Raw genomic sequence first — 16,115 nt, 5'->3', positions numbered from 1 at the left:
CTTGTCAGTTTGACCCTCAACTGCACTCTCGCATGGTGAATACACAATGAGACAATTCTCGTCCTAATTCCTCCAGCTGCCAAATCTACCCACATCATTAGCTCTTTTACATGCCTAACAGAAACTATGTTGCATGCAACAGTATTCCTGATGAACAGCCCTACCCCAGACTCTGCCCTTCCCTTTTTAACATCGGTCAAGTACACGTTATAATCTCCTCTCTTCTCCTCTCTATCTCCCCATACCCGAATATCACTTACTCCTAGCACATCCGGATGCATACTCTTTGCTGACTCAGCCAGTTCTACTTTCTTTCTTCCATAAGCCTCATTAATATTGATAGCTCCCCATCAAATTCAATTTCGTTTACCAAGTTGTTTCCAAGAAGTCCCTTGCCTGTCATATAGGAGTGGGACTCCCGTTACTCCCATAGGTCCGAGGCTTGCTCAAAATGTTCTGAGCTCGGTAATTTCATAAAGCAGGATGCTGCCCTACTTACACATAGTCCAAGTGAGGATCTCTCCTCTAACAGGTTAGGGACCACCGGTGGATTATATAGCCCTAGCCACCTGAGCACAAGGAAGAACGTGACTCAGAATATGTCCGAGATGCCCACTCCCATTCCATAGCAACTGGTATCCTGACTCTCAGGACCACTTACTAGGCCACTCAGCCATTTCCCATGGTTCACGAACAAGGACGTGACTACGGTAACCCACACCATGAACCAGCCGCAACAAGAATCAATCAATTCAAAACCAAAAATCCACATTAAGAACTTCCACCTAGATCCATAGTTACTCAGTGCGGGACAGGGTTAGAAGGAGTAGTGTATTATGCCAATGAAAATTTTAAATCATTGACAGATGAACTAAATAAGAATGATGGAATAATTCAATAAGAAATGAATTATTTGCATATCTGCAAATTTAACTATTTTGTGACATTCTGTAAAGAAAGTAGAAAAATATCAACCAACTTACTGAGACAATGAGGTGAATCATATTGAGGAGGGAGAAAAAGATCATTCACTCAAAGGCCTTCTACTGAAGCTGTTAAAGAGAAATTTAATCGTGTGTTATCAACAAAAATTAAATGGATTTCATAATATGTGTAAAGATGACATTTTGGAAGGGCAAGAGCTGTTGAAATGAAGAATATTAGTGTCACAGTGTCATTACTTTGACAAAATATGCAAGACTATTTTCTTGTGACATTGCCAAGTACTGTGCATGCTTCCAAAACAACCAACATCAATTTATAAGAGAAAAATTGGAGAAAGTCTTTGCAACAACCACACCAGTGAGTCATTTTAACCCACCAGTCTCAAAATGACTGATGAGTGACTTTTAAAAACTTACAATTCTTTAATATTGAAACAAAGTATTTTTTAAATGTTTACAACACATATTTTCCAATTTTTTACTATATCAGAAAATAAATATATAAAAGTTTTTAGCACATAAAAATATGTTCCCTAGTACTAAATTTTGTTCAGGCTGCAACAGAATAACCATATTTCATACTAGTACTTTTGTTAAATTGTAGCCTAATATGGAGGATCAATGATGAATTTAAAATATACCTAAGACTTCTTCCCAAATCCTCAAGCAAAAACGAACAGATTGAAAATTATAATATGTATATAGGCCTATGTTCCTGTTCAATATGTTATAATTAAAGCGTGTTAAGGGGCTAAATAATGTGTGGCATTGTCAGCACACTTAGACAACAATAATCCAAGGGGGGGTTGTTTGGGTACTCACGAAAAAATGGTACCTACCAAATGTATATTGAGTTGAAGTACACTACAGCTCATTAATTTAAACAAGCATAATAATTTACAAAAAATTCCCTGTAAATTCAGTATAAACTGTTTGTTATTGTTGTATAAGTGAAGGAATAGTTGAACGTATGTAAAATTTCTTCAAAAAATTTACCGGTAGCTAAAATGCAACCTGATGTCGTATGTTTGTTTATCTAGTTGAATGCTGAAAATACATCAGACACACATCTGTTGCTCCCTGGAGTGTTTTGAAATCCACTGTGAACATCAAGGTCTACTAAGATGCATTGTACTTTGTTGATTCCATTTCAATCTCTTAATGACAGTTGCAGGGTGTGCATCATTAGAATGGTTCTGAGAGGGGAGATATTCATAGGAAAACATGCTGCAATTGTAGCACTAAGAGAAGAAGATTCATCAAACTGTGTTGAATTTTTTTTCTGGGGACAGTTCATATTCACTAGAACTCTCTTTGAGGTATACTGTTTCTACCTCTGAAACTAGCACAACACTGTTTAAAAGTACTAATCACTATACCGTATGCTAAGTCTTCAAATCTATCATAAACAGAATAGTATAAGTTATGTGTAAGAATAGAAAAATTAAAAATATATATTTCATATGAAGAGAGAGAACAAACACCTGGGCTTTATAGTTTAGTAGGGAAGAGACACAATGTATCTCTAAAATCTTCTAATGCAGAATACACAATTTCAGTTTAAGCTAACTTGAAGAAAAATGCTAAATTCTTCCACAATTCATTATGAGGAAAATTAATGGAATAGAGTGAAATTCCCTGTGTAGACTTTGTACTGTCATTCAAATACTTATTTTTAGAGGCGGCCTCCAGTAAATAAAAACTTCAGCTGACATTGGCAGTGCTATTTTTAAATGTACAATACTCTCCCCTTCTTTTTATGTCTTAATACAGTAATATGGTTTCCTGATGATGTAAGTAGCAGTCTAACTTCAAAAAGAGGCTTTATAGACAAATCATTTACAGGTAAGCTGTATATATAAGAGAGAGAAACTGAATCAAATGTAACACTAAACTAAAACTTGTAATTAGTTAATTCTGAGGTCATGCAACATACATATTTCAAATTTTAAAATATCTATTTTATGAACCATTCCCATTTTCTTTGGCACAGATTTCATATTTTAAAGTTAAATATCATGAATACCTGAATAAGATTCTTCTGCAGAATACACTCGGAACTTCTCAAACAAAAATATAAGAAAAGAGACCCCCTGAAATCAATTAGACAGGGTAAAGAGAATTTATGGGACATAGAAATGCACTGGAAGAAAAATCTTGACGGAAAATTGCGGTATAATATTGATCAGAAGAAGCGACTTGTGCCAGAATATCAGGTTCTCAGTTTCAATAGCTTGTTAAAAATACTTGCCAGCTGCAAGTGGAAGAAACTTGCAACCCATTCCTTGTGCAGAAATATTGTTGTAAAAAGGAATCAATAAAATCGCGACAGTTAACTTACGTTGGTACATTTGGGAAGCTGCTATGGAAGAGACAACAGATATTGAGTCCATATCAATATTGCTGCCTTCCACGGTGATAGTTGGAGTGCCTGGAAACAAGAAACTCCCATCAATTACTTTTGTGGAGTCTAGCACTTTATTTCTGAAATTTAAGTATATGCCTTTTATGAAGATATACTCATTTGTTCACCAGGAAAACAATATCAATTGTCTATTATTTTGGTAACAACTGGAGGTCAATTAAGAATGATAAAATATGTAGTGGAAAAGCACAAGGTTCCGAGGTGCATGCATCGGATTCTCATATAAAAAGTAAGAGAAAATATCCGGGTATGACAACTCATACGTTAAGAGATATGGTGGAAAAAAAATTCTGATAAAATTACTGGAGACTTAATACAAAAGAAGTACCATCACTGATCCAAATGATGCCTGTCATATAAAAGCAGTTTGTACTCTAAACCACAAAAGAGATGACAGCGATACGAAATGTAGTTATGAAACGGAAAAAAAATGCTTGTGAGTAAATGGCTTACCACAAAATTATGTTTGAACATTCGAAACAATGAATACTTTCAACATAAAATTGCATCAAGATACATGACAAAGGGCCTATTACTGCTGACATTGAAAGAAGAAAGAAAAGATTATTAGTCATTAAAATAATTAAAGACACTTTTCCAGACTAGCATCACATTAACAACCATTCTGAAGAGAATTAGAAGGATTCAAACAATAGAGAGAAAGAGGGGAAGAGGTAGAGTGCTCACAGCAAAAGCATTTAAACAATGGATTAATAACCCATATAAAAATACTGTATTGAGTTTTGTCATCATTTATCAAACAATACTTTATTTTGTGTTAATAATAAATCTGGAAATTTATACCAAAGAATAAGTCCTGTTCACTGAACTATCACCAAGCTCACACTAAGCCATTACACTCAACAAGTTGCATGCTTTGATTTTCTCATCCTTAAAATAGTTGCTATAAACGTACCATCTGTAGTAGAATCTGAAAGATTTCCGCCACCTGATGTGGCCCCTCCTGACTCTCGATCAGAACTTCCCCTCACGCCAGAATCAGCACTGCAGCTGCCTCGGTCCCCTGGCAATAAGGCCAAGCTGTTGAATCCATGATGACCAGTCAGCAGACCATGATGCCCTCCTGGATGGCTTGTCGTAGGAGTTGTCAAACCACCTGAAGACCCATTGACTCGTGAAACAGATATAGACATGGAAGCAAGGCTCTCTTGATCTGAAAGACAGCCACCTCCCTGAGCAGCTAACTGCCTTCTTGCCTGTTGAGAAGAAAGCATTTTTACTCCTTTGGTGTGTATAAATAATATATTACACACTTCCATTATACAGTGAAAATCAATAAGAAGATTATATCAGAAAGAGTATAACAAATGTATAAAACAATGATGACTACATAGGTTTCTGTGGTATGTCAACAACTTCTTTACTGTGTAAAATCTAATTCGAGCAACTATAGTAAAATTTGACAGCAATAATGTTCACAGCATATTCATTATCCAATACAATGTCGGCCTATTAATCACATGTTTCTTCTTTCTAAAAGTCATTTTCTTCCTTCATCAAATATTACTTTGATAATACTATTCAGATGCAATCTTGAATAATGAAATTTTGTGGATGGTTACTGAACTGTAATTTCCTTTAAAGCAATAATCATCAAAAAGTGGAGTACAATATGGACTAAATTTTAAAATAAAAATTATGTAAAATAATGTAATGAATATCTATATTGTATAGTATCAAATTTTGATAACATTAAAGATTTTTATTGCTTAAATATGAAAGCCAAATAACAATTTAAAAGAAAATCACAAAACAAGAGGTTAACCTTTTTGATATGAGTCATAGCAGATTGAGTGACAAGGCCAAAGCCAGCAAGAAAGACACGAATGTCCATACAGCTGAATTTGCTTTCCACATTTCATAAAAATACTAAAATCCAACTTTGAAATACTGATGCTAGTACTGTATAATACATTTTTAATGCTTTTTTGGGCAAGAATAACTTTGAAACCGTAAAATTTGAAACATATTTAAAATATCATGTTAAATTACATAAATTTATGCAAGTTTTTCTCAAATATGTAAGAAAACAAATACTACAGCCAGAAATATGGACAAATATGAAAAAAAAAAAAAAAAAAACAACCAAACATCCCAATTCATGAACATATGACAAAATGTTAACTGTAGTTAATGAGGAAACAAATATGTATTTACATAGAAAATCCCAGGCCTGAGGATCACCAATCAATATTGAAAAGTTGTCACATTAACATTAGGCTTTAAATTTTTTTATGAATGTGGATAATTATATTACTAATTATTATCTGAAATGTTCAAACAAACAAACAAACAAACAAACAAACAAACAAACAAACAAACAAACAAACAAACAAACAAACAAACAAACAAACAAACAAACAAACAAACAAACAAACAAACAAACAAACAAACAACAGCAGCAACAACAACAACAACAACAATTGTTAAGCTGAAAGAACTCTATAGTTCAGAATGCTCACTACTGAACAAGAATGAGGACATTGATGGACTGGAGAAGAAAGAAAAAAGATGGTACATGGAAGAAGAAGAGAAGTGAGGAACTATAAAAATGAAGAACTGTACCAAAAAGGTGGAAAAAATTAGAGATACAGAGAGAGGACTGAAGTTTAAGGGCTTTCTTCAGAATAAGCAAGTGTAGATAAACTAGGAAAATCATCACCAAATTAAAGGCGACCACAAAATGGATTGAAGAAACAAGAAAAGAAATGGGGGAGATTGGGACCAATCCAAAGGAGAACTGGAATAGAGAGGTATTTTGAATAAAGGTTGAATTTGAAGGATTCCATGAAAAATGAAGTACAGGACCCAAGAGCATCTGGTCAGAAGAAAGAAGGAACTCAGTGAAAGGAAGAACAATTTTTGGGAGGAGAAGAAAAGACTAACCAACAAACCAATGAAAGAAAGAAAAACAGAAAGAATGAATGAATAAAAAAATAGTATAGGTAATAAAACAGAAGTATAACATTACTGATGAGGGAAGGCTCTTGGCTTGAAGGAATTTTTTCATAAAACTGTACACAGACCCATCTTATGATTCTAAACAAGCTTGCAAAGGCAGTTGATTATGTACTACTTGGTTTGTCCATAACAGTGTTTGTAATCTTGGAGGAGGGGGAGTTGAAACATCAGTCAATGTTACCGCATCTAGTAGTTGACATGTTTACCATATGTGTTGGAGTATTTTCATATTGTTATTTTGGAATGTTTTTAATGTGATGATATCCATGTTATGAAGGTGTTATCCAACAGAAGACTCTGTAGGACAGGATGATTACACTTTTGCAATGTTTTTGGTGGATCTGATTATTCACAAACATGACAGTTCATTTGATTTCTTAACTGCAATAACATATGATAGGGTAGTGGATGAAGAAAAAGACTTTGAATACGATACAGTGATTAGTACCTTTAAAGAGTGTTGTGCTAGTTTCAGAGGTAGAAACAGTACCCCTCAAAGAGAATTCTAGTGAATATTGAGTATCCCCAGAAGAGAAATCCAACAGAGTTAGCATTTTAGCTAAATTTTCGGAAGAATATCTTGAACGTATTTTTGATGGTTAACATACACTTCCACATGAAGTGACAACCTACAGTGCCTTATTGAAGAGACATCCATCTCTACAAAATACATTCAACATCAAAGTAATATTTGATACTGTGGAGCATAAAAAGATTTAATGAACATCATTTTCGAGGAAATAAGGCAATTAAAGAACTGGCGATAAAACAAAGCATTCTATCCCAATTTAACATGGCAAGGAACGAGGTACAGTGTGTCCATTACTGACACCTGAAATTATGGGCAATGCAAAAAGGAAGAGAAAGCAAGCACACAAATTTATAAATGTTCTGAAAAAAATATTTCATAACACGTCTCATGAAAGTATACAGAATGTGCCATAGACACATCCCTATTTTCATAGCAACCAGAGATATACAAGATGACCAAGATATTCACCAGAGTGGGAAAAAGGAAAAGGAAAAAAATGAACAGTTGCCTTGGTTCAGTCTGCACACAATAGCTATACAGTAGATGTAGTACTTTCAACAAGTGGATACCTATTGCAAAAACTGTATATTTGTCTTTAGGAAAATACTTCTGGCCCAAAAGTAAAAAAAGAATATTGAAAATAATTGTCCACAAGGTTGCTCAAAAAAATGTACACACATTTGAATAAAGAACAGCTGATTTACTTTTGTGAGTATTACAACAATCTAAAGTGAAAAGTTACAATATATACAAAGTTTGTTGGTACAATTACAAAAAGACTCAAAATGCAAACCATCAGCCTCCAAATACTTCTGAGTACGATGCACTACACACACTGCGAGTAGCCAGAGGAATTGTTGGACAAGTAGTTACAATCCCATGTTTCAATTGTGCTAATGTGCATGGCTCCATATTGTACACTTTGCTCTTAAAGAGTCCCTCACAAGTAAAAATCAGTCGAGGAGGGAGTTAAATCAAGTGAACTTGGGAGTACTCAATTGGACCCCTTCATCCTGTTTAACGAGCCGGTAGTGTCATCGAGATACACATGCACATTTCTTTCAAAGTGGGCTGGGGCACTATCTTGTTCGAGGTAACTGATGATCATTAGGACTGGAAAATTTAGTATTTGTGATAACTGCAAGGTTTTATAAATGAGTTAAAACTCAGTTTTTATTATTATAAGATGTGGTGAAACGCTGTGTTACCAAATTTTAAAATGCGACAAAATGCAAATTTAGCAAACACATGAGATGATGTAGCTGATTCATTATGAATGCACTATTTTATTTGCAGAAACCATGTTTTCTGACAGAAAAAAAAGTCAAAAACTCTATTCTCAACCATTAATAGCAATTGGTATTAACTGAATTAATAGATAAATAATTGGTTTATACAACGAACACATGACTTTTTATTGATTATTACCAAGAAACGATAGCGACTACACACGAGATGTGTGTTGCTTTTTTCCCATCATTTTTATTTTCATATGACTTCCCTCATTGATTAATACTCAAAAACAAGATCAGCATGAGACAAGATGTGAGATGTGCATTTCCTTTTCTCTTCATTCCTGTCTGAACTTCATTGTGAGCAAGGTGAAGAGAATAAATCTGCATTTCATCAAGATTGTGGGGCGCATGGCTATAAATGCCCATGAGCGGGCTTGGCAAATATTTAAATGGAGGATTATGTTCCACACGTTCATTGACAGCGGTTTGCAAATTTTGTAATTGTAAAGATGCATATGAAAAGGAGGACAGCAATGCGAAACTCCTTACAATACTTTCATTTGAACAGTCAATTTTTTTTGTAGATTTGAGCAGTATTGTATCATGTCCTGAAATCATTAAATTTTAGAATAAAATAGAAAAAAGAAAAGCTTACTTTGTTTTTGAAATAAATGCTAATTTCAAGAAAATACATGCTAATATTGATTTTTTAAAATGCTAATTTTCCCAGTCCATAATGATCTTCAAACAAAGCACGAATGGACAGTACAATATTAATGTGTCCAGCATCTCCAAGTAAGCCAGGCCAATAACCATACCTATAAAAAGGAACGGTCAAATCAGTCTCATTGATGATAGCCAGCACCTGGAGCACTGACTGCTTTCTCAGTATGAACACAAGGATTTTGCCGAGCCCAGTACACACAATTATGCCAGTTGACCTGTGCCATTTCATTTAAACTGTGCCGCATAAGACCACACCACTTTGCTAACAAAATTCACATCATCCTCCACCTGCAGATGGAACCATTCACAAAACTGAATTCTGCGCTCTGGGTCATCCTTATTCAATGCACGTAATTGCTGTGGAATAGTAAATTTACCACTTTGCTCTGTGCAAAATATGACTTACGGTTGCTCTACTTACTCCTGTTTCACATGCATATTGTACTGCTGATTTCCGTGGTGAGTGTGTGAATGCATCCAACACCTGGGCAGAAGACACTTCACTTGTGGCTGGCCAGATCATCCTTTAATGTGTATCCATCACTGATCCATGCATAGATATGACAATCTGATATCTCTTGCCTCGCAATAGCAGTGTGCAGATTGTTTAGATCTGCATGTCCACGTTTCTTGCTGTTCCAAGGGGAATTTTCAGCAACAAACAATAAGCAAGGCCAACAGAGTAATTTGTTTAGTGACTCAGAGCCACAGAGCCAAACAGTTTTACTGTAAGTTTCTGGATCAAACGTGCGAATACAATTCTTGTTTTCTGTTTTTAAGTTTGTGAGGAAAGGGAGGTGTCTCCTGGCTTTAACTATTTGAAGCCTTTCATCAAACGAATGGGCAGTAAATGGCTTTTCAAACAGATTTACAATTATATCTGTTTTAGACTCATCCATCGTTAATACCATATATGCACAAAATATAATAAAATACTGAAAACGACAAATAGCACAGGAACAGCACACAATGAATGAACTCACTAATCAGCAAAACGCACAATGAATGAACTCACTAGTAAGCCACAACTCAAGCATTGGAGGTAAGTCATCCCAGAGGCATTGGCCACTTACGTCACATCAGGTTCTCGCTAGGGGATAATCCGTGGGTCTCATTCGCTGTAAACTTGGACATGTTGACTTTCTCAAAGTTGCTATCAGATGGCAGAGGGTGGCACATGATGGGGTGACAAAGTCTGACCAAGTTTCAATTGCAGTGACATCATTCGGAGGGTTTTAGAACTATGTCTGCCACCGAATGCAATTTTAAGATTGAATGCCTTACATCCATAACTTCTCCATTTGCTATCTCTTTCTTTCTAGAGTGGAATAGATGGTGAGATTACACCAGCACCACATGTAGTCGAGTAACAGATCTAGTACAGTTGCGCAGAACTTTTGGACTTCTGAGAAATGAAACCGTTAATACTTGACTTGAAACAACCTAAAATCGTACTTCAGACAGTTCTTTACATTATCATAACGCATGCAATGAATACCTTGCATGCAAAGAAAATACACCCCTGTATTGTTGCCAATGCAATCTTGAAGCTTATCACATATATAACACTTTTCAAAGAGTGTATATTTTATTTTGAGCAACCTAGTATATATCTGGAAGCTAACATGAGTGGAAAAATGTGAAAAGACCACTTAAACTCCTTTTTCTTGAATGTCATTTGCAGCAATAGCATATCGAAAATAACCAGTAGTGTATATACTGCTATGTGGACTTTTCAAAAGGACAAAACATTAGTAAATGAATCATTTGCAAGTAAAGACACTGAGTGCATGATCATTCCATTGAAAACAACCAAATACATACAGCTTTTGGATGTATATTTCTTCCAGAAGTATAATATATGCTGTATGTACGAAGGAAAACAGACAGTATAAAGACTCTTTGCAATGATTTCAATACTAAACTAGGAAATCCCATGTTTGTAATGAAAATGCATTCTATTATTCATACCATAACCATTTGTCTGCTCCATAGTATTGCCCTATGCTTCAGTATTCATGGCAGGTGGCTGGGTATCATACTCCCACACATATGCTGAATTCAGGAATGTGATAGAAGTGCCATTTGCTTTTTCAGCTCAAAAATGTGATTCTAGGGATTGTTCAGATATTGATTTTGCAAATGTGTTTATTGTGATGCACCATATTGTTTCATGCATTTTGTTGGGGACCCTCATGTACATTTTGAAGTCTGATATTAGGCAAACTAAGGGTCACTCAACAAAATGCCTTCACCATTCTAATTACAGTGGTATGTAAAGCTTCTAAATAAATTTTGAACAGAAATTCCCTGTTTGAGCTGTGAGCCATCCCTCACGAACTGTATGTTTTAACAGAACATTCAAATGACTTACATCTGCAAGTTGTTCCTGCAGTTGTTGAAGTTGCTGATCTTTTGCATCAAGCTGTGCTGCCAAGGATAAGCTGCGTTCTGCCTCGTCACGAGCATGGCGCAACAGGCTCCACCGTTCACGCTCTCGTTCTTCACGCTCAGTGGACAGTTGCTGCAATGAGGCTTCACTCTCCCTCATCCGCTGGGAGCAAGTACATAGATAAAACACTGGGTAGCTTATGGTATACCACACTCTTCAGCTACATGCAATTTGACCAGCTCGTAGTACAGATGTCAAGATGAGATGAAGTTTCAAAAATCAATTATGATCCAGTGAATGTTAACAGTGTATGATAATTACTGATTGATTTATCACTGCTGCTGGCAGATATTTTGAGAATATTCTAAGTGACATGGTGAAAGGTTCTTCAAATTGCTATAAACTTGGGTTATTCCAAATACAAAGAATACAAAGTCACTACAGTATTTGAGCTATTACGCATTATGAATTTTTAATAATTATCCTAAGAGAGAAGGAAATGAACTAGATAGACCCACTTCAAGGGGTACTGATTTTCTATTCTAGTCCATTTCTGAGAAAAATAATTATTTTACTGCTCGAGATCTGAAATCTTGGTTTTCCACAAGTAATATAAAATAAAAAAATTGTCTTTCTTGCAGCATTCAGACCTCAATAAATTTTATTCATGTAAATTTTAAAACAATGGTATCTATTTTCTTAAATAGATGTACACATTCATTACCTTTATTAGCGGTCAACTTTCCCTGGTTTTCAAAATCTACAATAAGACTGAGTATATGCTGCTTGTTTGTGTCCTTGCTGCCCAGTATAAAAAATGGTTTATAATCAGTGTGATTCTTATAGTTTGGTATGTCTATGATGGACAGGTGCTCTAAATACAGAAAGTGATCTCTGCAGTTCAAAAGAATTCAGAATAAGCGCTGTGGTTACACTTATAGGAGAATCTCTTTAGTAAGAAACAAATTAATTTTTAACTTCAAGATTAAAAACATAGCTTCAAATCTGCTAAGCAGTTGATACCATTACTCGATGTTTGTCAGGAAATTATCTTGTTCATGTAATTAGAAGTAATAACAAATACAGACTAGTAAAGGGTTACCATATCACTCATTATCTTCCGACATGTTTCACTTTAAAGTTTTCTATAAATTAATTCTCAAAAAATGTGTGGGGAGGCCAGTGGCAAGCAAAACAATAGCTCAGCAAATTGTTGGCTGTGCTCCTTAGAAGGTGTTGGGAGCTGGCTAACCATGGAAAAAGTGCTGGACAGAGTGTGTGGCTGTGCAGTTTGGGTCATATAGCTGTCAGCTTACATCCAGGAGATAGTGAGTTTGAATCCCACTGTCGGCAGTCCTGAAGGTTCCATGGTTTCCAATTTTTGCACGAGGAAAATGCTGGTGCTGTACCCGCTGCAGCCGCTTCCTTTCCACTCCTAGCCCTTTCCTATGTCATTGTCACCATAAGACCTATCTGTGTCGGTGCGATGTAAAGCATATAAAAAAAAGTGCTGGGAATGATCCAGACGCAGAAACTGCAAGATACTTTCTCGAGAATCTTATATAAAGGCATATATAAAGAGCAAAGTTGGGCGTGTAAGTGAGTCTTGAGCCAGTCTTGAGAGAGTTACGAGATGCTCATGTGTCAGTGTCTCTGTGAGGAGTAAGGTAGCCTTTATTATGCAAAGTGCAGTGAGTTGTCAAGTGAATTTCTCTGGAAATGACACTGCCCTGTGAGAGGCCATATAGGAGAGCAGGAGTTTGACGTGCCAGAGGGCTGTGCGTTTGGTCATGTCCATGAGGATAAACTGTGCAAGGTGGAAAACTTGAATGCAAGTGAAATGTGAATAGTATTTTAATAGTCGATAGTAAAACATGCTACTCCTCTAAGTAGTCATTGCAGTTTTAAGGACCCTGATAACCCACCAAAATATAATGGATGTTCCAAGAACGAGAATAAATGATGAGTGTGATAAGACCTCGCAAGATGAATCTGGCAAAAAAAACCTATTTATTTATTTATTTATTTATTTATTTTATTAGACAGTTACTTTTTTTTTGCTAGTGGCTTTACGTCACACCAACACAGATAGGTCTTATGGTGACAACGAGACGGGAAAGGCCTAGGAGTGGGAAGGAAACGGCCGTGGCCTTATTTAAGGTAGAGCCCCAGCATTTGCCTGGTGTGAAAATGGGAAACCAAGGAAAACCATCTTCAAGGCTGCCGACAGTGGGATTCAAACCCACTATCTCCCAGATGCAATCTGACAGCCGCGCGCCTCTAACCGCATGGCCAACTCGCCCGGTATTAGACAGTTACTCTACTATCATGAATTTAATTACAAACATTTGTAGTCAACCAGGAGTATATGGTCTTTAACTCCCTGGCACCACATGTTTCGCACATAATCTACTCACCCAATTAAAGTTCACCTTAAGCTTGGAAGTTTCATTTTCTGAATCCCAATTCACAAGGTGAAAGAAGAGAAACATTTTTGTAATCCTAAATTGTTTTAAAGAGAGAAACAGTCTACATTTTGAATTTCAATATATACTGTACATGCTACATTCTTCATACGCTTAGAAAGACTCCTTAAAAGTTTGATGCAAGCATTTGTATGAAACGATACTGATCTTTACATAGAATCTGAGATTGTATCTTGCTTGATCATGTTACTCGGGATGGACAAGAATGGCATCCTAACTTTTACTAATGAGTATATGGTAACCCCAGAGATTGAGTGCCATTCTGAGTGCCGATGTTCTCATGCAGGCATAGTGCTCAAATTATAGGACAGCAAATACAGCACATTTATCATGCAAAGACACTTGCAAGAAGGAAAAAAAAAAAGACAAAAAAGAACTATCTGAGAAGTCATGGATGTTAAAATGAAACACTCTGATAGTAGGTAAATAATGAGTTGAAATATAAAATACAATCACTGTCGAACAAAGACAGAAAGGAGGTAATGAAGTCAAAAAGGGGAAAGGAGGAAGAGCAGCTTCCTCATGTTTGTTCCATACATAATACATAGAGTGGGTGTGGTGTGTAGATGACATGACAAATTTAGTAGCCTACTTCCTAAATAAAATCTATTATCACCACTGTCAATGTTCCATATCCAATCTTCCTTCCCTATGACCAACAATCTCAAGCTGGGATATCTTATTACAATACACAGGGTGACTTATCTAAGTTTTTCATCGCAAATATGTCCATCACAGTAGCATAACAGGTTAACACTATTAGTTACCATCCTCATTGGCCCAGGTTCAATTCCTGATAGCCTACTGCCAGAGATTTAAAAATGGCAGGGGCACTGAATATGGTTAAAATGGTATATGCAATTCACCTCCATTGGGGATGTGCTGGAAAAGAGCTCTACCACCTCAAGGCAAGGACATGAGTTTACTTCTTATCTCAAATACGCCTGCCTCGTGGCCATGATCCTTAAGGCATAAAGTTTATATGGTTAGCTGGTTCGAGTCCCATTGGTGGAAAAAAATTCACCATCAGAATGTTGGCCGGTAGTGCAGGAGAGGGGGTGGTATACAATTTCTAATCACAAGATTGTCAGCCAAAAACCTGGATTCAATTCCTAACCTCTCCAGAGTGAGGGCATACAACACTACTGATGGTGATTCATCTGTTGGATGAGGACATAAAGCCTTGAGTAGACTGAGTGGTGTTATTCGACAAGAGTACGCTATGTGCCGACATTGGGGTTCACCTTCTCCGTACTCATTATCGCCATCATCATTTTCCGGCATCTCGATGCGTAGACCACCCATGGGCATCAAATAGAAAGACCTGCACCAGGTGAGCCGAACATCTCTTTGGACATTTCTGGCACTAAAAGCCATATGACAGATACATAAAATAAAATATTACCTCAAATCTCCTCTGACAAGTTGAGGACAACAATAAATGGTTTTCACTTTGGTAAATAACAAGGGACGTATGTAAGAACGTGCAATGTGTGTCCTGTGCTTTAATAAGCACCAAGGCAGTGATACCAAGCTGCTCTTTTTAAATGGAACTAACCCCATCCTGTCACATACATAGCTGGTTGTGGGCACCCAGGGACACAATTTTTTCCATAGTCAGAGATGTAACACTGATGGAAAGGAGTACTGAAGTGGGACATCATAAGGAGTTATTAGCCGTAGGTCCCAAACACAAGGGCTACCTACGTATGGCTTACAACATGTGTTGATGTCACTGGGGAAAGTGAACGTACAATCTCCTTCACTGTGTCTTCAATGTTCCAAATGTTGGCACTATGAAAATTAGTTCGAAGATTTCGGAGGTGAAAAACTTAGCTGAGCCACCCTGTATAGATGCTATTGTAACCTCAAAGATATTTTGATTACCAACCTCCACCTCCTTACTCACATTATGAATAACTGAAGGAAGTAAATTTGTATCCTTGTCCCAAGGTAGTGGTTCTTTTCAGGCACACCTTCATTGGAGGCAAGATGCATGGAAACCTTTTTAACCATACCAGCCTTTCTGCCGATCTTCAATTTCTGGCTGTTCCGGAAATCAAACCCAGGTCTCCGAGGACGGTAGCTAATACTGATAACTGTTTTGCTATGGGAGGTGGAAAAAAAAACAAATATCTTTGAAGTGACATCACCTTCATCTCACCCCAAGAAGACACATGACTGGTTTATGAACAATTTCATCTACCAACTCCAGTGTCCTACTGTACTTTCCTCTATTTCATAATGACTCATTTCTCGATCAACTGTAGCTAGGATGACCAACTGCAGATTAACCTGCAGACCAGACAAGACTGCATCTCATAACTTCCACAATTCTTGTGATTAGCGTTTTATTGTTGAATCATTAATCAACCCTACTTCAGCCTCAATTT

At 36.5% G+C, this 16,115-nt stretch overlaps 1 protein-coding gene across 3 annotated transcripts in view; it reads right to left on the bottom strand.

Moving 5' to 3' along the window:
* Liprin-gamma (liprin protein kazrin) overlaps nt 1-16,115 on the bottom strand; it is a 468,379-nt gene that overhangs the window by 150,610 nt on the left and 301,654 nt on the right. For 2 of the 3 annotated variants that reach the window (XM_067146080.2, XM_068227243.1), the window contains exons 5-7: nt 11,219-11,398; nt 4,286-4,586; nt 3,286-3,375 (exon numbers count right to left, since the gene is read on the bottom strand). In XM_067146080.2, the coding sequence (XP_067002181.2) occupies nt 3,286-3,375; nt 4,286-4,586; nt 11,219-11,398 (571 nt within the window). The remainder of the gene's footprint in view (nt 1-3,285; nt 3,376-4,285; nt 4,587-11,218; nt 11,399-16,115) is intronic. The other variant, XM_068227244.1, reaches the window with a different exon arrangement.

The sequence above is a fragment of the Anabrus simplex genome, chromosome 4 (assembly GCF_040414725.1).
Source record: "Anabrus simplex isolate iqAnaSimp1 chromosome 4, ASM4041472v1, whole genome shotgun sequence".
Taxonomy (NCBI): domain Eukaryota; kingdom Metazoa; phylum Arthropoda; class Insecta; order Orthoptera; family Tettigoniidae; genus Anabrus; species Anabrus simplex.
The sequence above is the reverse complement of the archived record's forward strand: the minus strand, read 5'-3'. Positions and strand labels throughout refer to the sequence as shown.